A 22906-nucleotide genomic window follows, 5' to 3' on the forward strand; every position below is an offset into this window, starting at 1 on the left:
GTGAATCTGAAGTCAATGGGGGTGTTTGACTGTTTGATGAAGGAGGAGAGAACAAGCGTATGTGTGTGTGTGTGTGTGTCAGAGAGCTGCCTCCCATTGTCCTGTCCCTCAGGAAAACAGACATGCAAGCCTTGCAATGTGGCTGTGGGCTGCAAGGGACACTCAGACAGAGCTGTGATGGAGGTTGTAAACTCTGAGGGAGCAGAGGTGCACTGAAATGATTTGCTGAGTCATGATGACAGTATTGACAGGGGGGACAAATGAGGAGATAATAATGATGGATATTGGGCAGAGTTGGAGCATAGGCTGTCTGTGGCATGCACTGGGCTCTCTTTGTAACTTGTTGAAGCCTGATCCTGTGACTTCACTGCTGTACTGAGAGAATGTGTGCTACACATTTCAACCAGGAAGGTACTCCCACGCCTAAAGCACTTTGTCATGGCATACAAAGGGATCGCTTTAGTGGTGCTGATATCAGGTATCAGTGCAAAAAAGAAAATAAAAATGTTATCTCAAAAAGCAAAATGAAAGATGTAAAAGAAGTTGCCACAAAAATAAGAAATGCTTTCACTCACTGTTTTAGACTGATAAAGCCCCTGGTGCACTTGTGCTGCAGGTTGTTGATGGGCCCTGGGATGCAGCTGACCTGTGGTTTGCTGGTAGGCTCCCTGGTGTAGCTGCGTGGATGTTTGTGTGTAGTTTTCATGAGAGGCCTGTGCTGTGAGTTGCTGGTAGGGCCCCTGGTGCAGTTGAGAGTCAGCCTGTGCTGGAGGACTGTAGATCATTTGAGCTGTGGAAATGGGCTCTGAAAGTGACTGGTATGGGCCATTTTGCTGATTATTTAGGTCATCTGATTGCATGGTAGGGCTCATTCCACTGTCAGCTGTAATAACAGAGTGAATAAAATATTATAATTCACAGTGGTACTCTCTGCAGGAAGGACATACACTGAGGAAGGACGTGGGAGAACACAGTAGAGGAGTGTCTCATTAAAATTCAAAAGCTAATATGTGTTACTCAGACACTGCAGACACTTTTTTCTGTCACTCTCTTCACTCATTCAGAAATAGCAGTTTAAACATTTTTAGTCATTGCCTGTTAATGGCTGAGGGTGTATGATATACGATACATTAATGTGTGTTTCTAATTGCAGATTCTCACATGTGGCAGATGTGATGGCTGGCACAGTGCAGACTAGGGTCTGCTGCTCCACTTCTTGGTCTTCATAATCTGTTGTAGATAACGTGGCTTCCTGCGGTACACCAGTACTGGGCACCTGGAGTAAGTTCTGATGCACTTTTTTCGAGGCTACCTCACCATTTCCTGGGGAGACAGTCCGCTCCCTCCTCCATTTGATGAGAGCCACACGGTCCCGAATAGACTTCCCAACTATCTTCACATCACAGTCCAGGAAAAACCCTGATTCCACCTGCAGGACACAGGTAAGATACTCATTGTAGATCAGAGCAAATGACGGAAAGGTTGTAATTCAACACCTTATGACTTGTCCTGCCCTCCATGAGTTTGCATGAAAGTCCAAAGATCAGACTCAGTTTCAATCAATACAGAACCTATCATTACAGACACTACATTACAGACCCCTGACCAGCTCCTAGTCACATTAATGGGCCCAAGGTTGTGTTCCCAATTAATGACAAGTGCATTATTACAAGACAGGTCTACATGCAATTACGTATAATGGAATGACACCACATAGGTAATAAATCAACAAGTTGTTCTGATACAGTAAATCACTACTTTGTGTATTAATGTGCATATACCACTTAACACAGGCAAAAAGAAAAATCATCTTCAAATCACTATCAGGTTTTTCAGTTTGTCTGTAGCTAACTAAACCCATGATTAAGCTCATTTTACCAATGAGAGTTACCTACAGTAGTAACAGGCCTCAAAGCAGAGATATTGTTGCTATTGCTGGTTATTTGTAGCTGAATACTTCTTACATATTGAATTAGCACTATTTTAGAAGTGTTTCAGGATTTTAACAGGCACCTGGCTACCAATCAGAAATGAATATTTTCCAAAGCTGTGGCTGAGTTGACAAAAGAGCCTGTGAAATGCAAAGGGGTTTAATGGTTTAAAGAAAAAGTCAAACTGTTCAACTGTTGCCTGTTTATATTCAGCAAATACGTGATTCTTTCAGTAACTCAAAGTATTTTTTTACCATTTCTTGGGCGACAACCTCTGGGATCTCGTTCACCAAATCAAATGTAAACTCAATGGCTCCAGTGTCCTTGTATTTCCCCTTGAGCTTTTTTGGATCTTCGACCCACAGCTTTAGAGCGATGGATGATTTCTTCCCATCATCTTCTTCATTGAGCTCCACTCTCACGCCTGTATCCTCTGCAAAGAAGGCATGATTCAGGAGGTCCTTGATGGAGTACCTGTAGGAAAAACACAACTAGGTAATGACCTGCACTACAGGCCACAGTGACATGAAACCTAATGATGCACAACACACAGAAACAGCCACTGTGTCAGAGCCTAATACCAGCATTAACACCAGCGAGAAAAAAAAAGCCAAGGCAATAAGGTAAGGATCAACCTCTACCTATATACAAAAGGCATCACAAGTCATGAGACTGTCAAGGTCCTGGTCCACTTACCTTTCTTCCCATCTATGACAGATGCACTCCCCAATGATTTCTTTGATTTCTGGGTCACTGACTTTACTATAGCTGGCAGGTTTCACCCCCTGAAAAACAAACCAGTATTAACATACAAAACAGAGGAAATACATCTGCAGCACCAAGACATGAATTACAGCCAACCTAAAACACTTTATTCTCTATAAGACATCTCAGCTATGGCAATTCAGGAGCTGCTGTTGTACAGGAGGACACCTGGAGTGCTAGAATGATTAACTGAGGGAATAGTTTATCCACAAAAAAATAATGTAAAACTAATAACATATAGCAGTCATAGAATAAAAATACAATTCTCTGGTTACAGTAGGACTGCAACTTTTATACAAAGGAATAATGTATTCTACCTCTTACAAATGAAAAGCTGAATTTATTAAAAGTAAAATGTATTTTCTCACCATTCAGAACACTAAGGGGTTTTGCTGCTATAGCCTTTACTCACACTGGTGACTTTGCGGTAGATCTGTGCAGCATTTTGACACTCGGAGTAGGGGTATTCTGAAGTGGCCATCTCCAGCATACACATCCCAAAGGCATAGACATCCACAGCCTCATCATAGTGCTCTTCATACATCTCTGGGGCCATGAACTCTGGGGTGCCTGGAGAATTGATACATGAGACTGATCAATTATGAGCACACATGCGGTCATCATGCTATTTTACTGAAATGAAGAGCAACATCGATGAATGAAATTTGATATGATTGCTAAACAATCATTCTAAATATTCTGTTAAGATATTCTGTGCAAGTTGTCCACAATAAAACAGTGTTGCTCTTAACGTTAACCAATTTGAGAAAACTTTGTCCAAACCATATTGACTTATAGTAAACAGTGCTTAATGAGAACAAACACTATAGGCTACAGGGTATCTTAATGTATACTCACTGTATATCCTTTGAAACTCACACCAACTAACATACATATAGGTTTGTAGTTTGTGAAAACTAACCAAAAGAACAGAAAACTGCCATATTAATAGTATTTTCAGCAATCTCCATACACAGATCAAAACTAACTGCTTCTACTCGTGGTTAATGTCTATCAGTGTGTCAGTCCTGAATTAGCTTGTTTGTGCATGCGATAGACCTTCATTGTTGTTCAAAAACAATTAAAAACACATTAGGGAAACACACTGCTGCACTGGCTGACAAGTAATTTTCATTACAAAACCCCAGACCCAACTATGCTGCCCCAAAGGCTCAGAGTGGCCATAAATTCCTGAAGTTAGCACTAGTCACAGTCAACTGTGCATTTGCAAGGTCCTGCTCGAGCTCTCTGCTTTGTTTACATTGTGCTAGCTCCCCGTGCTTGGGTCTGGGGTTTGCTAATGAGGATATAGGTCACTCATTGCAGCGTTGTCTTTCACTGATGTGTTTTCAATCATTTTTTAGCGGAGGTCTATGGCACAGACGAATAAGCTAATCCAGAACTGACAGGCTGACTGACGTTAACCGTGAGCACAGTCTATTTATTGTTGGTTTTAGCGTCTGTATAGGGAGTGTTGGAAATACTGTTAATATAGAAAACGACCAGCCTTATCCTTTAAGAGTCAGATATTTCCTCAGGAGTTAGTAGAGACCAAAACAGCAACAGCATCAAGGTCCCATTTAATTTAAACAGTGATAATATGTCAGTGTTGTATTTACTGTCTGTTGCCACTGCCTCCGAGTGCCTAAAAAAATCTGTTATTGCAGGTGTTAAATAAATATTCTGTTAGTTATTATTCAATAAACCAGCATCTCTCCAACTAGCTCATGACTAACCAATAACACTTTTAGCAAAGGAGGCCCTCTTCAGTGTTGCCAGGCCCAGGTCGCCAATTTTGACAGAGCCTGTAGGACCAGTGATGAAGATGTTGTCACATTTGAGATCTCTGTGGATGATTGGAGGAGTCCTGGTGTGGAGGAAGTGGAGGCCTTTAAGAATCTGTCTGCACCAGCTTCTAAGAACTTTAGGCTTCATTACCTTAAAGCGCTTTAGATACCTGTGGAAAGATAAAAATATCATTACAATGGTAGAGTCGTAAAATGTTTCCAATTAGCGTTTCTCTATCGCTAATTATTATTTCTCTTATTCAGCATCAGCTGAAAACACCATTTATACATAAATATACATAAAAAATAACTGTAGAGAAATTCTTTAGAAACTGATGCTCACGTTTTTAGTGTCCCTGAGGTCATTAGCTCTGTCACCAGAACGATGCACTTCTTCCCTTTCAACGGTGATTCCCAGAAGTCATAAAATCTAACAATATTGGGGTGCTGAAGAGCCTTTAACATCTCTGCCTCTTCTTTGAACCTCTGTCTCTCAGCTTTGGACAGTTTCCTTTCCTGGGGAAAATTGAAAAATACTTTTTTTTAAAGAAATTAGAAATAATGAATTCCAGGTCTGCCCACTTGTTGTGTTTCAGTATTCTGGAGTGTTATCGGAGACAACGCCCAAGGAGTAATTTACAGTTTGAGGGGTGGTGGAGGAGGAAGGAGCAGTTGAACCCTGTCATTTTCAGTGTTTTTCTTGCAAAAAGATAGAATCACATTTCAGCCTCATTTAAAAGGTCTGCTGCAGGAACTCTGTCAGTATTGGCTGTGGTTTATGTTTAGAGTGAACGCACCCTCTGTATTTTGGTATTTTGAGCGGTACTATGCATAAAACACACAACTGAGTAGAGTTTCTTTTCAGAAGACAGATGAGTACATGCCTTATTTAATCTGGCGTTGTGATATAGAGACAGACAACTGTCATGGCAGATAAACATGAAACCTTTTAAATCTGTAAATATCAAATGTGTGGCTTCTAAATAATAGAAGAAAAATGAAATTGTGAATTCAAATGAAGTAAGAGTTTATAATGGCAAGCAGCAAATAAAATGTTTCCATACAAAAAGGCCAAAACCTCAAAAAATCTCTATCTTTGATGTATTTACTGTATATATTTCTGCACAGCCTGAGTGGGTCTGTGTATACCGGGTCGATATTTTGGCCCTTGCTTTCCCTGAGCTGTTGTATAAATAGTAAAAGAGCTGACAGTGAACATCCTCTACATTTCTGTCTTTCTCCAGTCAGCATGCCACAACAAATCTCTAGATGTCCTCTCCTGTTTTCTTCATAGATACTTTGTAATGGGAACAATGAGGGTGCATTTAGTCTTTGGGATGCACAATACTGCATATATTTTGGCAATGATTATTGACTGACAGGGAATCAGATTTCCTTCACAGCCCACAGTGACTTATGCAGGGCGCAGCCTAATGCACCATAGAATAGGAGCAGCATTGTGGAGGATGTTCCTGATTTACTTCATAAATGTGATTCTTTTTCAGAATGAATGTAGTTCACTTTGCCCCATGCATCTCTCTGTCCATACTGCCCCTTCTCATATTTCTGAGAAGTTTACGAATAGAATATTAAAGAAGCTATGCCGAGGTAAAATCTAAGCAGGGTGTGGCCCTTACAACCCCAAATCTGCTTTGCTGAGGTTTAATTTTACACAATAAAAACCATGTTAGCAGCACTAATATTTGTATCTGTGGGGCCAGTAAAAGGCTAGAACTCTTTATTTTGCTGTGTTTCAATTAATACATGTCTTACACACTGTTCTTAGCTGAACCCACCCTTTCCCTCTCTCCTCCCTCTCTGTCCTGGTGCAGAGGGCTGCATCAGCAGGATTCACTCTCCAGACGCATCTGTGTGTAATACCATAGGGGTATAAATCCATAGTTTAGTATGTATTACTACGCCATCATACAGGACACATAATGATGTACAACAGAGAGACAAATCACAAAGTGGCATAGTGTTTGAGCAAGTAAGAAACAAGACTAACCATGAACCTGCTGGCCTTTACACCTGGTTTATCAATTTTTCCCTGAGCATCTGGATTTCTGCTGTCTCACTCTTATTTCTACCCTCAAACACACTGTATACAGACATACTGTATAAAGAGAGAGCATGAGTGTTACAGCAGCTTTCTGTAAATGAGCCACACAGGCACAGATGTTCTGAAGGGCAAGGCCTTACCTCTGGGGACAGAAAGGTTGAATCATCCCTAGCTCTCCCCTAAGAACCTGCTCAGACACACAAATACACACACATGCATACTGTGCATCTACATGTGCTGTAGAAATTATTACATGATACATGTCTTTCCTGATAGACATTCAAAAAGTACTATTCTTCTTTAAATTCCTGTAAATATTGTAGAAGTGTTAAAAATATAAGTGGTTGGTTTCTGTCCAAATAGGTGACAAGAAATACTGAAAACACTTCAGGCACATTTAAATTCCTTTATAATGTTTATTGTACTATTCCAATATGAGCGACACTGTGTAAGCTACTCTTATTCAGTACAAGTTACAAAAGTCTGGGATGTCACCAGGGCCCTTAGTTTATATTACCCTTAGCCTTGTTGAGGTCTGTCTCCTCCACTGCATCAGAGGCATACAGTGGAGGAGACAGACCTCAACCGGGTTACATAACTCGGTGCACAATCAATTGAGGACTAGCCTTTGTTGACTGCTGGAAGAACTGATTGATGTTTCACATCCAAATGAGCCTCATTATGTGTATATAATGGTGCTAACATCAAACAGAACGAGACAAATCCCAGTTCTGTTGCTTACGTCAGTGAAATTTAGATGTGTATTGCTGCCGATGGGAGCTTGGAGACAAGCACAACAGTGCTTTAGTTCTATGTCTAAACCCGATTGAGTTGAGCTGTTATTTTTATTACTCATTCCGGCAGGCCTGACAGGGTGAACCTGGATTCTGCTATGGTAGGCAAAAAAGCATCAGCTCTGTTCACCCTGAAGCTCAGTTAAATCCATAAAGTCTCGCTGCAGGGCTTTGACTCACAAATTGTATTATTATCAGAACTGAATGTAAATTAAAGGGCCATAAAATGATGTTGAGATGCTGACTTGGCAAGAAACCGCTTAATTATTTGGCCACTACAAACTATCTAAACTGCAGTATACAAGTACTGTACCAGCCAGTGCATTGACTAAAACAACACAAAACAAGCAGCTTCTATAAGTTTGGTACACATTTTTTTTCAAGCAAAAAAACAGGTTGATTATATACTTAATATAGTAAAGGCAGTACAGTGAACATGTCATTCCATGGATTCATAAGAAAAAATGTATTTCATACATTCCCAGGACAATAGGAATAAAGTAAAAATGTATGAAATGCTGGCTGCCATATCCATTTACTAAAAACTGAAAAAAATGTTCAAAATATTCAACTTAAAAGAGAGAAGAGAAACTAGCTTTGTTCAAATTTAAGTCTGTTTCCACAATATTGGTTTAAAAACAAGTGGCTGCACCTCTGTTTTCCATAGTATAAATCAGAATGTAAATGTAGTTATTCTCATGGCAATGTAATACATTTAGTGTTTCCAAATGTAACCCTCTTGCAGTAATTTGTTGTGAGATTGCAAAAGCATGCATTTTGAGCCTAGGAGGGGAAATGCTGTCTACAGGTAGGTCTACAGGCTGATCTGTATATCACATGGATTGTGGCTCAACTGATCATCACATATCACATACACAGATTAGTGATACAGAAAGCTGTAGCAGTTATGAAGCTATGTGTCTGCTGTATGATAACCCCGGCTAGAACAAATCTTACAATTCCAACAAATTAAAGTGCCATTCAGTTTATCTGCTGATTGTAAATAAAGGGCTTAATCAAATGCGAGAGCAAAGGGTTTCAGTTCAAATCAAGTCAAGGAAGCACACACAGGACAAAAAATACAGACTTCATTGTTATGTCTTTCTAAACTACTGAGATAACAGAACCCTCTCATGTTTTTAACCAAGTCTGGAAATGATCAGCTCAGCTGTAAACTTCATTATGACAACATTTAGGCAATAATTAGAGGGGGAAAATCCACATGAATGATGGACAGTTTCTATCTCTTCAAGCCATCTCATCACAGCACTTTAGCAATATGAAGTTATAAAAGCTTAGAACAGAAATAATTTTTCGATAAAAATCCTATGAATAATAAAGTAGGTAACACAAATGCCTGTTAACTGCAGACTAGTTAGTTTTACCCTGAAGAGCAAAAAATACATGGAATATCCTGATATCAACCCACTGACCTCAAGGGTTTTTTTAGATATAATCTGGTACATCTCTAGGTGGCTAGTTTAGCTGGGACCCATACTTTCTCAGGCTGTTCACTCAAAGGATGCTCTGGACAGTCAAACAGGCCAGATGTGGCCTATACAGGCTTTTGTTGGCTTATTGGAATTGGACTTAAATGATCACTGAACCCACCTGCAGTTCACACCATGCCACTTCCACCCAGGTTTCGGTGTCAAGACCTTTAAAGACCGTCTTGAAGGACCCTCTCCCTAGCTCAATGTCAAACTTGAGAAACCGCCCCCCAGGTGAGGTGGACACAGCCTTCAGCCCGGGCTCCTCTTCGTTCTCGTCACTTCCTGCTTTACCTGTGACATCCGAGGGCACAACCTCTGCCTTGGGTTCCCTGTCGCTCCTGTCTTCCTTCTCCTCATTGGTGCTGACGCCCTCTGTGGCGCTGTCCTTTAGCCCTATTTGGCTCTCGGTGCTGGAAGTCTCCTGGAGGCCCAGACGGGCTCCTTGCAGAACCCGGGTCCGATTCCGGTCAAGGAGGGAACGCAAATCAATATTGAGCGCAGGGCTGCTACTGACACACTCCGGCGTATCCAACGGCTGCTCCTCGGAGTCTGACACCCACAAACTCCGTCGGACGAATCTCTGGCGGGCCCGTGCCCGGTACTCTGTGGAGGGATATGCGCTAGGGTCACTGGATCCTCGCAAGGCAGCGTTGTGTATGGTGACATTGTGGTCTGTCCCATTCTCATAAATAGGCCTGCAGGCATTCGCATTAATGTCCGACTCTAAGTTGGGTGCTGAGGAAAATGTGGATCCCAGTGGTGGATCTTTGCTTGAATTGTCCGCCGAATTCATCCCTGGTGAACTGTTAAACACTTACCGGCGACATTGTGTAAGGAGGTTAATGCGCCTCTCCCGGTGGTGGGAGAGTTTGCTCTCTACCTGCAACACTCGCATTCAGTGACGCAGTTCGCCAGTTCAGGGTGTATGGCCTTATGGATTTGTTTAGGACACAGAGCATCCCCACAAAATGTCCTGCTCGAGTGATGCGTGCATTGTTCCTTCACGCCGCGGTCCACCTTCCTGCAGTACACAGAGTTATTCAAGTTAATCCTAATGTCATTGCCAGGTCAACCTATGAGCTCACAAAACACTTTCCTCCATGCTGCATAGGCCAAGTGTGTGCTCCAGCGCATACTATAAAAATGTGACTTGTTCCGCAGACAATTCACCGGCCTACAGCGCGCTGTGCCACGCACTAATCCTTTCAAGACACATCACGGGAAGACCAAGTGCGCAGCTGTCATCCGCTGTGAACGCTTATCGACCCAGGTTTTGGTTGATGCAAATAAATAGGAGGCGTTCTGGGTGAAAATCTGAATCAACTCTGAGAAATATGACCTCAGCACCTCAGAGCTGACCATTTAACTGTCCGCACGTAGCCTACTTTTTTGTCTCCAGGATGGTGTCCTGGAGCGGAGAGCAGGATGGACAAAAGCGCTTATCAGATTATGCTCACTGCGGCACAGTTTCGCTCAGTTTGGAGCAGGCGGCTGTCAGCGCATCACTCGTCCAGCTGATACAACTGCTGTCTTCTTGAATTTCATCTCTTTCAGGTTTGAGGAAACTAGACATTTTCACGGCACAACCCACGCTCCTAGCAACAACACGTATCCAATGACTCGGCACGCTTTTAGGCGGCACCCTCAGCCTCCGCTGACACAGGCTGTGTGGACCTCACCATGTCCGCCCTCATCGTGACGCGCTAAGCCTCCAATGGGAAGATGATTGTTAAGGCCTACCAACCAAAAGGGACGCTGCTTGGGCTCCCGGAAAAGATGCACCGGTCCCCATTTAATGCTACTCTTCCACAAACACCTTGAGGCTATACGAATTAGTACATTGTAAATGTTGCACAATAACTGCAGCCACAGCAGAAGCCCGTGTCCATGTGAGCTATAAAAAGGCCTACCTTCAAATCTTGAACAGCATTCAGATATACAGTATATTAAATAAGTCTATTTACAATAAAAAGCGATATCAACATACTGTAGATTGCCACATTTACTAATACATGTCTTGTGTTTTTGTAACAGTTTAGTATAAGTTCACATAAAGGTTTTATAAAGCCATTGCATGCTGACCTTCTATAGATGTAACAGAAAATATCGTACAAATTATATTTTCTAATTCTAATAAGACTATTTCCTCTCAGCATGATTTTTAGCTAACCTTCACAGTTGCTTTAGTAACATAGCAGCCTACCATGACTACATGCAGGAGTTTTTCTAAAGTATCAAACACAGTAAAAACATCACTGGACTTTTGTTCGAGTTGTTTTATTTATAAAGATCTTCTGGTTTGAGATAAAGCTATGGTGTGATTTGTCACTGTCATCTTCCAACACAATCATTTATTTTATAATATCCTCTATGTTGGAATTGTGTAATTATTTACATTACTGACTACTTTTCCCCACAAAATTTAATTACTTTTGATGACTGGATTATCAAGTGGACAAAGTGGGAAGACTCCCAGAGGCCCAGAATGACTCATGCATTAATGAGTCTGTCATCGTTTATTTATAGTAATCCTGTTTGGTAATATGAACCAAACTTCCACCGCCGGCTAAAACAGTTGAAATATTAAATGTAATGAACAATAATGGATCACTAATTAATAAAACAATAAAATTTTGGGTCTTCATTCATGTGAAATGTGCCACTGTGTGTATTGCTACTACGATTGTACTGTTAGCCTACTTAAGTAACATTTTGAGTACAGGACTTTTACTTGTAACAGAGTATTTTTACACTGTTATTGCTAATTCTACCCACGAAAACAATGTGTTTCTTCCACCATTATGACAATCTATACTTTGTCCAACGTGCAATAATGCATGGAGCCGCACGGTGGCAGTAAAGAGTCAGGCTGCAGTCCACACTAAAGCGCTGCACTGCCTGAGCTTCTGCATGGCCTCTTGATTTCAGTTTCGCTAGTGTAGGAAAAGTCCCGCTAGCTTGCAGCCTGTGGTGCTCACTTCTCCTATCAGTCTTTCGGTCTCTCAGACGACAGCCTCCGTGTGTCGAGGGGCGGTAGTTTGGAGTATCCACTGTCGTCGTCACCGCTCTTTATATACCGCCTATGCCAGCCGGCCGGACCTCCGACTTTTTCTGCACTAACTTATACATGACCAACTTATTTCGGGTATAACGAGGTTTATTCACGAGATGGCATCGGAAAACATGGAAATGAACGGCGGCGATGAGGTAAGGCGGCACTGGTGTCCGTTACGACGAGGAAATTACTAGCTTGTTAGTAGGAGGCAGCGCCAATGTCAGTGCCAGGCGCTGACAAGGGTGAATTCCGCCAACGACCTCCCGGTCGATGTATGAGATATTCGTCAGTACACAGGGAATGTTTACCCAGCGGGGTTTCACCCATCTGTCTCATACACTCTGGCATCCTTACGCTGTGTGATGTTAATGTAATTTCGATTATTTTTAAGATATCCATTTAGCGGCAGCAGCTCCGCTTCGGGTTAGATCCGAGTTGAAGGCTAATTTGATAATTTCACTCATTTACTTTGTTGTGAGAGGAGTCTGGCTCCGTAGTCCTGCTGTTTTCTACAGAGGCTGTTTACACATAATGACCGTGTAGCTGCAGTACAACCACTGGCCCGTAAAGGATTCCAGTGTCCCGAATCAGGCATTTAACGGGTTAAAGCTTGTCCCCATTCATAATACTGAACATCTCTGTCCCAGTGCCTGTACTCTTGGAACAGGTTTGTCCAATAGATCTGAGTTATTCAACAAATAAAAACCCAAGTACAACTTATCTATCAACAGTAATAAGTAGTAACAACGTAGATTTTTAGATTGAAATGATCTAAACTTTAACTGGCAAAAGGACTTAATGATAATCCTTCAAATGAGAAGTGGTGACTGCAGTAAAACTTCTATTTGGGAAGTGGGGTCAACAAAAAGTATTTGGGAATCGTAGACTAGATAATGAACTTCGATTGAAAATTGGGGGAACTAATATAGAACAAGTATATGAAATCAAATTTCTAGGTGTCATAGTTTTGTTATAGGTTAGAAAATGGATCCCTGCAGCAGGGAAGTGCTTGTTACGTTGTATAGTATTTGGGATTTTGGCTTTATAGACGTTGCTGCTTTAACTGACTGATAAGACGTCTGTGTTTATGTATAAAGCCAGGAACAATTTATTACCTGGTGGAATTCAAAAACTATTTAATGAAAGGGAAGGGGGATACAATTTAAGGGGTCAGTTAAATTTAAAAATTCATGCTATACGTACAACCAAAAAAAGATTTTGTATTTCCATAAGTGGGGTAAAACTATGGATTAATTTAAATTTGGACATAAAAAATAGTACTAGAATTGATTAGTTTAAACATAAATATAAAGGTATGTGTCAATCAAGATACATGCAAGAACAGGTTTAATGATTAATCAGATGGAACATTGTGGGTGTGGTGTATGAATGTTAACACTATGTAATAATTCTGTACTATATTTCTTGTGTGGTGTAGAAGATAATTACTTATGTAGAGATATTGCTTAGGACTTAAAAGTTGTAAAATGATGTCATGGGGTAGGACTAGATAAGTCTAACTTCTTCCTACTCCATTCAAGCATGTACTAGGTATTAGTAAATTGATAGTGGATTATTATTGTTGGATATGTGTGAAATTACATGTGTTGACATATCAACTGTTTTACATGCTTGAATGAATAAATCAAAACAAAATCAAATAAAAAAAAATCAATCAAAATAAGCAATCTAATGTCACTATAGATTGTTAATAACAATAGTAAAGTTAGTCTCCATCTCTGCATTGTTAGGAAGATGATCATGGTAGCAAGCTGTAAATGATTAGCAAAGTTAATAGTGACATATAATAACATCACCATAAACACATATAATATATTGTACAGCTTATAGTGTGACAAATCCTTTGTCGCTTAGACAACAATTTACACATAAGGTTAAGTTTAGTTGCAAAACCCAATATGAGATATAGTTTCTCAGTGGAGATAAAGAAGCACATTATCTTGTTTTTCTAATTCAGTGGCAGATCACCATGCTTTGGAAAGCTTGGGGTATAGGAGCTGTACCGGTAGTTACAAATCACAGTTCAAGAATAGCGAGTGTGTATAATGGGCAACTCTCATAATCATCTGCTGGTCAACCACAAGAGCATCTTTTTCCGCTGTGACTTGGCAGGTCTTCAGAGGTGAAGAGAGGGGAACCAGCTCAGTGTATGTTGTTGCCAACAAGTGTGACATTGTTGGACTACACTCCACCCATTTGAGACCCCGAGCACTACACTAAACCCAATGGGGGTCTCTGCTTTGTCGCTGGGTTTCTGTAATGTTTACTCCGTGTTCTTAAATCTACCATTTACTATACGGGTATGTTTTTGTCACTTGTAAGAAACAGAAAACAACTTCTGCCTGCGCTGTTCCACAAAAAGGAAGTTAGCTGATTCCTTGACAGAACCTCTTCCTCTCGTCAGCATTAATATGCCAGGAAATTCGGCTTCCTACAAAATGACATACTTCATATTTAGTTTAATAAATAATACAGACTGTTTCACAATAATCTAATAATAACATTTGTGATATTTTTTTATTTCCACTATGATTAGTGGGTGTTTGTCATCTTTGTAACGTCCATACAATAAGTGTCTTCGCTCACTTTTTCCACTGTATTTGGGTGGAGGCCATTTCATCCTTTTTGTGTTTGTAATGTATGACCTGGTCAGCTAAAATAAAGGACTTTGCACAATATTTATGACCTCAGGACCGAAACCAGCTGAGTGCCTTGTCATGAGTTACAGCTTTCCCGTGTGAACACTTTCATTTCTGTTAACATCTTTGTGTTTAGAACTTAGTTTTTGACACAGTGTACAGGCCAGGTGGTTCAGACTGTGCCACTGAAAAGGTCTAATCTAATGTGTTTTTTTAAAATAAGTGCCCAGGTCAGTCTTGAAAAAGAGACGTTATCTCAGTGAGGCTTCACTTGGTTAAATAAAAGATTAAAAAACATTTTTATTTTGTTGTTCCGAAACACAAACAGTTGAACTAAAAAAGTGATTCAGTCACAGCGTGGTAGTTAAATGATACGTTCCTCATAAACTTGTGAATTTAGATAATCCTTTAGACTGTTATTGTGTTGGACTGTTAGCTTTGATGGGAAAAAAATTCCCTGCTTGTGCTGACGCACCTCTGTAATTTGTGGAGCCAAGTGGGAGATTTTAGAACAAGAAATCCCCACATTTCAAGCCACACAATGGAGTTTCTTAAAAAGAAAATGGTACTTCCCATTTCGCCAGTTTCATATTTATATGAAATGTGGTAATGTTTTCCATATTAAAGTAACTTTGTAAATGCTATGATTACTCAAGTTTCAGCATTTGGTGAAAGTGAAAATGGATTGTTTCAGTTTTGTATCACAGCATTAAGAGTGATTTTTAGGTGTATGTAGATGAGGCTAACAAAATGAGTGATATCTGATGATTATATTTGTAATGTTTTGGAATCAACCATGACAGAACCATTAACAGAAAAATCAATATCAATCTGAAATCCTCACCTAACTAAAAGTGGATTCTCAGGCTCTTGGTCCAGCACTGATGGGTTTGTGTTTTGTTCAGGTTGCGCTGCGAGGCCGGCCGAGGAGGCTACAGGGACCCCTGAACATGAACCACTACGCCAATAAGAAGAGTGCAGCAGAGAGCATGCTGGATGTGGCTCTGCTAATGGCTAACGCCTCCCAGCTGCAGGCTGTGCTGGCGGAAGGACCAGAGTTCCCCTACTACACGGTCCTCATTACAATGATTAGCATCTCTCTCATCCTACAAATCCTGGTGGGAATCCTGCTCATCTTCATAGGTAAGTTTGGAAGTCACTTCCCAATTTCTCCTTGGCAAACCCTGTTATTGGGTTGTTAGCATTTACACATCAAAAGATTTATGGAAAAGTCAAATCACTTTATTTATTTAGCCCAAAATCCCAACTTATCTGTACACCCTCTGTTTAACACTAAGAAATACTGATATAGGTGTATTGTTAATGCCCTCCACTGCACAAAAATAAATTTGTTTTATGTATAAAGTGATAAAGAAATATGATCATTTAAGGCCGGGAACCAACCCCCGGTCCGTGGATCATTTGGTACCGGGCCGCAAAGAAAAAATTTTGTGTTTTAAATTAGTTATTTTTCTTTCATTATTCTTAGTTTGAAAAACGACTGTTTGCGCCCTTGCCTCACTACCGCACTTGACTCTGGCACGCCATTTTACACATCAGCGACATAAGCTAACCCTTTAAAAAAAAGTGGTCCCTGGTACAAAAAAGGTTGGGGACTGCTGATTTAAAGGGACTAACCCTTGTTTCCAAACTAGTTAGTAACAACGTTACAGTAAAACAAGGTTATACAGTGATTCAAAAAGAATAGTTTTTGTGTACATCTAAGTACACATTCAAAGAAAACAACTGTGAAACGCAGTACGCAAAGCTTGCACACTGTGCGTGAAACTCAGATTACACACAGCTGCATGAACAAACACTTAAGTTACAATGTAGGTTTGTGGCACAGCTTTTACTGCCAAAACTCATACTTGTAATAATGTGTGTGCTCGTGTAAATTCAGTGTCACATGCATTATGAAAATACAACTGACAAGCACTCTCAGGTTGTACTCGCATGTTCACAAAAGCAGTTAATCTTTTGTGGGGTGCAGAAAAGCAGAACTCCTCTGTTAATACCATTTATACATACATTATATTTAGACTGTTAGCTTTCTCTACAACTGCAAATGACAAATGTACAAACTTGAATTTCCTATCTCATGCAGGTTTAAAAACTACAGCCCTTGAAATCATCTATGCAAATCAAGTTGAAAATCACATTTGGCCACATAAAGCTTTTTTTGTCTGTATAAATTGCTAATATATTAAAGTGGTAAATTGGAAGGCTCTGCCCCTCTGCCCATGTCCTTATCTCGCCCTAGCAGAAAACACTACAGAGTTGAGTTTAGAGTCCACAGCAGGAAGAAACGCCTGTCAAGTCTCCTCTGTTATCAGGTGTTTTCACTTTAAAAGAACTCTCTTCAGTACAAGGAAAATAGATGAAGTAATAGGAGACTTCCAAATACTAAGATGATGCATAGAAAAGCAGAACTGAAAAAGATTCTCTCATCTCAGGCCAGCGAAGGATGTAATGCCCTAATGGAGGAATGCTAATGATTCACCTAGTGCTTTTAATATATGTTATAATCTTCAGTAATGATTAATTTACTGCTATTGTGACAGGAAACACTGCTTCACCCCCTTCTGGGGAAAGGTCACCTCTACTATGAAAAACTAAAAACATTCTCCTGTGTAATTTTTCTCTCACCAGTTAAGTGGAATCTAAATGACGAAGCAATGCACTACAGGCTGAACATCATGGAGAACGTCGCCACGTCCTTTGTCTTTATCATAGTTGTAGTCAACATCTTCATCACAGCCTTTGGCGTCCAGCGGCCTGTCTCGAAAGATTGATCGCCTTTTTTATATATATATAGACAGGATATTTATTCCCCAAAGCCAAAGGTATACAGGTACATTGGCTATTCTGTAATTCAACCTCTCAGGCTTGAGGAAACCCATTGTACTCTGAGGATCAAGTGACACTGCCTGGCGTGTGAGAGAAGGGTTTCTGATCAGGTGTTATTTTACGTGGCACTTCACTTTTTTCTTACCTCTTATTATGCTCAGGTTACTGATGCAAACACATATTTGTCTATACTTATAACACAAACATATCAGGAGCACCAAACTGTGTATCAGTCACTATTGTGACCGACTACTGTGAATGTTTCCTGAAAAAAAGACTACTGTTATTTTTAAGTTTGACAAGACATTCACCATAGCAAAATCAAAGTAAGTCATAACTGAATGCAGCAGGAAGCATTTTAGTCAACTGCTGCACATGATGCCTTACATTTTTATTATGGGGGTAAATGTACGGTTGACGGTGCTTTAAACCAAATGATTTAGTAGACCTTACATGGTTTTTGCAAAGTCTATTGTGAATGTTTAAATTGATTTATATGCATATATTATCTTATGACCATGTCTGCCCATAAGTATATAGTGTATGTTGTTACTTTTATCACTTTTTTAAAGGGTCAAACATTTTCTTAGCCTTTACTATACATTCTGTGACCACTATTTTAAACTGAATTTATAAATAAAACTACAATAAGATGTGTTATTTTCCTGTTTATTATTATCATACATTGTTCTTTATTGTTCAAAAACAAATGTCGCAATCATACAAATGAGGGCACTCAGAAATGTAAGGCATTTTTGCACAACACAGTGCACACAAAATGTGGACCTCAGTAAGTAGACAAGTGGCAGTCACCAGAAATCAAACAGTACAAGCAATAACAACAAAGCCTTGCTTAATGTAAAAACACTTCCAGGTGCTTCTGATGTTGGCTTTTAAAGTCCTGAAGATTAACCTCCAACCTCCATATCACAGAAAGACAAAGCACCATTGTGAGAGGCACTTCTGTTTAAAAGCCTTTCTCTGTGGTATGCATGTTAATTTAATTGTGTATTGACAGCCTGAGAAATACCACATTTTTAAGGTACATTCATTTACTACCACTCTTTGTATCAGAAACTAACATATATATATAGTCAGCAAAAGGCAACATAAACAATATCAATAATTGTGGAATGCAACTTACATACCGAGCTTCCTCTTTCTCAGAGACACACTCCTAACCAAATATAAAATATCAGCAATTCTTTGTGTAGTCAACAGTGGGCTAAATGCTATTACAGGCCAAAAGGAAAAACGTTTTCCTGTACGCACCCAGCGGAAACAGATACGCAAAACATTTGGGCATACTTCCAGCCCTAAAGAACACAGTGATAACAGGAGACGTAAATATAAAGTTAAGAGAAACCAAGAAATTTATTTAAAAAAAAAGTTTATGACTTTAGAGATTCAAAAAAACATGGTTAGAGATGCCACGAAGTAAGTGGCAATAAAAAACATGGTTAGAGATGCCACGAAGTAGGTGGCAATGCCTTAACCGTATGCGTGTTGCAGGCCACAAGGGCCACTTCCATCCTTGTCAAGGGGAGTGCTAACCTTCTCTCCTTTCATACAACACAACCCTCGCACCACAACTGTGGCTTTATATATGCGGAAAAGTACGTCATAGTTTTACTTATGGTGCAAGGTCAAGACTTATAAATATTACATCTACAAGGTATAACGCTTTTATTGTGCATATAAACGCGGTCATTGTGTTTGCGCTTTATTAATACGACTCCTTATTCGATATTTGTATATTTTGTTTCGAAGTATCGCTACCAATAATGCACTGCGCTGGTAGAGCGGACTATCATTGGTTGAAGAAATCACGTGATTGCAAACCTCGCTAAGGCACTATAAAACGTATAAAATTAAATTACTGCCATTTTGATCTCGCTCGATAATATTTAGAACCATTTTTCGTATAAATATGAAGAGCAGGATTTCAGAACGCTCTTGTGACAACAACAAGCTGTATTGTCCCTAACTTTAGCCCTGCAGTTCCTCTTTGGACCGCAAGATGGCAGACATGTCCCAGTCAGGTTGACTGTAAGATGTTGTTTCTGACTGAAATTATTTTACTGTACTGGAAGTCAGTGTTGACTGAGCATATAAAGCAGCATAAAGTTTCATGACCTAAATTAATGTACAGGGTTCAGCAAACTGTAAAAATATTTAAACTGTTATCTGAACCAAATTCCGGCAGAAAATGAATCTATTAACACCTTTAACTAATTAATTGGAGGCTTATTCTTTTTGTAAAGACATATAATACAATTGTCCTATAATGGACTTCCCAGTGCTTTCCCATGAACTCATTTAAGTAGACATAAACAAGAGAAAATAGGGGCAAAGTGCCAAATGGCCAAATATAACTCTAAATGTGTCTCATCTCTGGGGTCTGGTTTCAGATCACAAACAACATATCCACTGTGTATAAAATTAGTATTGAACCCATGCAAAGGTTTAGTGTGCTGTGCTTTGGTACAGAAAGCATTCATCAAAGCAGTACTGCTGGTGTGTAGGAGTCACCCTCTACTTCACAAGGCTTTCTTCAGTGTACCATATAAGAACCTCCTGAGCTTTTTTTTTCAGACCCAGAGCAGCCATCCCTAGGGCCCGGCTGCCTCCCGTCACCTTAGATTCTACAAAAAAAAAAAAAAAATGCTTTCTTAGTAACACTGAGTGTTACAGCTTGAAGTGGAATTACATTCTCAATGACATGCATAGACACACAATAGTTTATACACATTAACTGATTATCACAACTCCACTGTCAGATGATGTTAAAAACCTAGAAAACAACTTACCGCTGTAGTAATAGAGTAAACCCATTCCCACTGCAAGGCTGAAACAGCCCAGAAAGAAGAGGGGACCTGGAGAGATGTACACACCTCACTATGTAAATGTAACTAATGAACTGGTGTGGTTGTTTGTGCTAAATAACTGCCTGACATGCTTATAGCCTGAAAAAAGGCTTAAGTCATACATGCTCCTATTTCTGAAGGGTATCACTAAGTCATCTGCTGATTCCATTCTTTAAAAAAAGTTCCATTTTATTATTTTAGTTCAAAATATTGAGCTGTTTCATATAGTATGAACAGATGGACTGTTTCAACATTTCACACTAACATGCATTGTCTGTTTTACTTTCACATCTCACCTCTGTCATTCAGAACATGTCTCTGTCGGTAGACTCGTGAATGTGTGAGTGGATCCAAGGAATCTGGAGGCAGAACAAATTACTTTAGTGTGCAAAATAAAAAGTGTACACACCTAAATATGTATAATGTACAAATAATGATGAGCATCTCACTGGCATCACACATGACATGACAAAGAAGTTTTTAGCAGCCTACCTCTGAGGCGAAGCCGTGTTGGCAGGCTGTAATATACCTCTTCTACATGCAAGTGCAGAGCCCTGTAAAACTCCCTGCATGCATCATCGCCTTTTCCCTGGAGATGTGTCAAGAGCTCACCCAGTCGAACACTAGTGGGCACATCCACGTTTCTGAACTGGATAAAAATGACAGCAATTATGAGGCTATTCTGATGCCCATGTAGAAATATTTGCCATATCCAGATACTCTAAGTGGATTGCCCAGGTCAGAATAAAGCAAGTCTACTGGAATTCTTCTAGAAATTATTTCATTTATTCACAGTAAAGTGCTGTTTCCTTGTGTTTTTCATATTGACTTGTTGCTTATTTAAGATATTATTTAATTTTTTAACCACAGCCTACAACATTAATAAACATATTAGGTGTTTGTTAATAATTTTATCATAGAAAAATGATTTATAAGTTTTTCCAGTGTTGGAGCATATCTGAATTACTCAACTTACTGTCCTTACAATTAACCAGTTTTAAGCAATTTTACTTTCCTTAAGTATTTTAGTTTCTAATATGCTATAATTGGCAATACAACATTGAGAGGGGTCATTCTGATGCATAAGTACATTTTGAAGATAGTACTGTATTTGACAATAATTTAATGCAATGCCTTTACTTACAATGAGGTATTTGTCCATTGTGGCATTATTTTCGCATAATGTGCTCCAACACTGCCATCACATTGAAGCACTTTGTGGATGAGGACCTACCTTGGTGGCCTCCTTGTCTGTGAGTATCTGCGGGTAGATTCTGTTGAGCTGCAGGATGAGTTTGTCCACCAGCTCTGTGTCCAGTCTCCAGTCAGCTTTGAGGAAAGCGCAGTCCTCTATCAGCTGCTCTCGAAAACTGTCTGTTCGTATTCCAAGAGAGAGGTTTAAAAATACTTTGTACATTAGCACCAGCTTTTGTCTATGGACTGGGTGTTAACAGATGAACTTTTTAATTGGACGGAGACGTCATTTTGCGGTTAGTAGTCTACTCCGCCACAGAATGGAGTTTAGCAAGGTTACTGACTGAACGGTAAAGTGTTATCGCCGTCTTTTCTCGTAACTGTGGCAGCAGAGGTTTATAAGAGCATGGACTGGGAATGCTACAAAACCAAAAACACTTAATGAGCATTTTCTGTGCTGACAGAAAACTGGGCGTGTGGTGAAACTTTACAGAAACCTCAACCTGGTATGAGACGGTACAGTCATTGACAAAGCGAGCCATCCTCTCAAGTTAGTCGTTAGTGCAGTGATAATGTTCGTAGATTGGACCAAATTGGAAAGTATTACAGCGAAACTGAAGGTTAACTAGGTTACATGGTAAAATGAACATTTAACCACAATTACTGTAACTGAAGACACAAACCTCCCATTCTGAAGTCTCCAAATGTCCTTTGGCAAGACACGCCCTCTGACGTCACCGCGCTGGAACGTCAACATTTTCATAAAACCTTTTCACCGGAAATAGAAATGTTTCGATTGAGCCTTGTAAACATTCTTATACAAATACACTTTTTTATTTATTTCAAGTAAAACTGAGTATTTCCGTTGTAACCAAGAGTAGATGTAACTAAAACCTAATGTAACAACTTTTTTTCTTGTAAGTATAGTTTATATAGCTTAACATAAACAAAACGTATTTTCTCCTAGTCTGCTTTAGGACTAAACTAAAAACTTTAACCTACTGTCTACGGTCTAAATAGTATTATGCATGAAACCTATATTATTGGATTATTTCTTGATATATTTCATAAAAGTTTGAAAATTTTATGTAAAGTAATACACCAGGTACAGTGGGTACGGAAAGTATTCAGACCCCCTTAAATTGTTCACTCTTTGTTATTTATTATCAAAGATTTATTAAAAAAGAAAAACTGAAATATCACATGGTCATAAGTATTCAGACCCTTTGCTGTGACACTCATATATTTAACTTAGGTGCTGTCCATTTCTTCTGATCATCCCTGAGATGGTTCTACACCTTCATTTGAGTCCAGCTGTGTTTGATTATACTGATTGGACGTGATTAGGAAAGCCACACACCTGTCTATATAAGACCCTACAGCTCACAGTGCATGTCAGAGCAAATGAGAATCATGAAGTCAAAGGAACTGCCTGAAGAGCTCAGAGA

General features: G+C 39.7%; 3 protein-coding genes across 11 annotated transcripts in view; 1 reads left to right on the plus strand and 2 right to left on the minus strand.

The window, feature by feature from the left end:
• The window catches only part of wnk2 (WNK lysine deficient protein kinase 2), a 22458-nt gene extending 11944 nt beyond the window's left edge, over positions 1-10514 (minus strand). For 8 of the 9 annotated variants that reach the window (XM_020586711.1, XM_020586710.1, XM_020586709.1 and 5 more), the window contains exons 1-8: positions 8951-10514; positions 4827-4999; positions 4433-4653; positions 3109-3266; positions 2628-2716; positions 2186-2405; positions 1162-1429; positions 576-883 (exon numbers count right to left, since the gene is read on the minus strand). In XM_020586711.1, the coding sequence (XP_020442367.1) occupies positions 576-883; positions 1162-1429; positions 2186-2405; positions 2628-2716; positions 3109-3266; positions 4433-4653; positions 4827-4999; positions 8951-9625 (2112 nt within the window). In that variant the 5' untranslated portion in view covers positions 9626-10514. Of the gene's footprint in view, positions 1-575; positions 884-1161; positions 1430-2185; positions 2406-2627; positions 2717-3108; positions 3267-4432; positions 4654-4826; positions 5000-6279; positions 6352-8950 lie in introns of all 9 variants that reach the window. The other variant, XM_020586712.1, reaches the window with a different exon arrangement.
• A 1187-nt stretch (positions 10515-11701) lies between these two features.
• On the plus strand, positions 11702-17345 carry LOC109951937 (ninjurin-1-like). Its single transcript, XM_020586714.1, has 3 exons — positions 11702-12039; positions 15453-15690; positions 17200-17345. Exons 1-3 carry the CDS (start codon positions 12001-12003, stop codon positions 17340-17342), a joined length of 420 nt encoding a protein of 139 aa, XP_020442370.1. The 5' UTR covers positions 11702-12000; the 3' UTR covers positions 17343-17345.
• A 2494-nt stretch (positions 17346-19839) lies between these two features.
• Positions 19840-22224, minus strand: card19 (caspase recruitment domain family, member 19). The gene is made up of 6 exons (XM_020586692.1): positions 22142-22224; positions 21499-21638; positions 20757-20913; positions 20561-20623; positions 20208-20273; positions 19840-20042 (listed from the first exon to the last, which is right to left on the minus strand). The coding sequence occupies exons 1-6, from the start codon at positions 22146-22148 to the stop codon at positions 19933-19935; spliced, it is 543 nt and encodes a 180-aa protein (XP_020442348.1). The 5' UTR covers positions 22149-22224; the 3' UTR covers positions 19840-19932.
• Positions 22225-22906: the final 682 nt, after the last annotated feature.

This window comes from Monopterus albus, unplaced genomic scaffold (genome assembly GCF_001952655.1).
Source record: "Monopterus albus unplaced genomic scaffold, M_albus_1.0 scaffold419.1, whole genome shotgun sequence".
Taxonomy (NCBI): domain Eukaryota; kingdom Metazoa; phylum Chordata; class Actinopteri; order Synbranchiformes; family Synbranchidae; genus Monopterus; species Monopterus albus.

Bases quoted from the DNA above. Each gene is read 5' to 3' on its own strand.
- LOC109951937 (XM_020586714.1), top strand. From the start codon at position 12,001: ATGGCATCGGAAAACATGGAAATGAACGGCGGCGATGAG. The intron at 12,040-15,452 runs GTAAGGCGGCAC...TGTTTTGTTCAG, and splicing joins AAATGAACGGCGGCGATGAG to GTTGCGCTGCGAGGCCGGCC. The intron at 15,691-17,199 runs GTAAGTTTGGAA...TTCTCTCACCAG, and splicing joins AATCCTGCTCATCTTCATAG to TTAAGTGGAATCTAAATGAC.
- card19 (XM_020586692.1), bottom strand. The intron at 20,914-21,498 runs GTAGGTCCTCAT...ATTTTTATCCAG, and splicing joins CAGACAAGGAGGCCACCAAG to TTCAGAAACGTGGATGTGCC. The intron at 20,274-20,560 runs GTGAGATGTGAA...ACATCTCTCCAG, and splicing joins ACATGTTCTGAATGACAGAG to GTCCCCTCTTCTTTCTGGGC.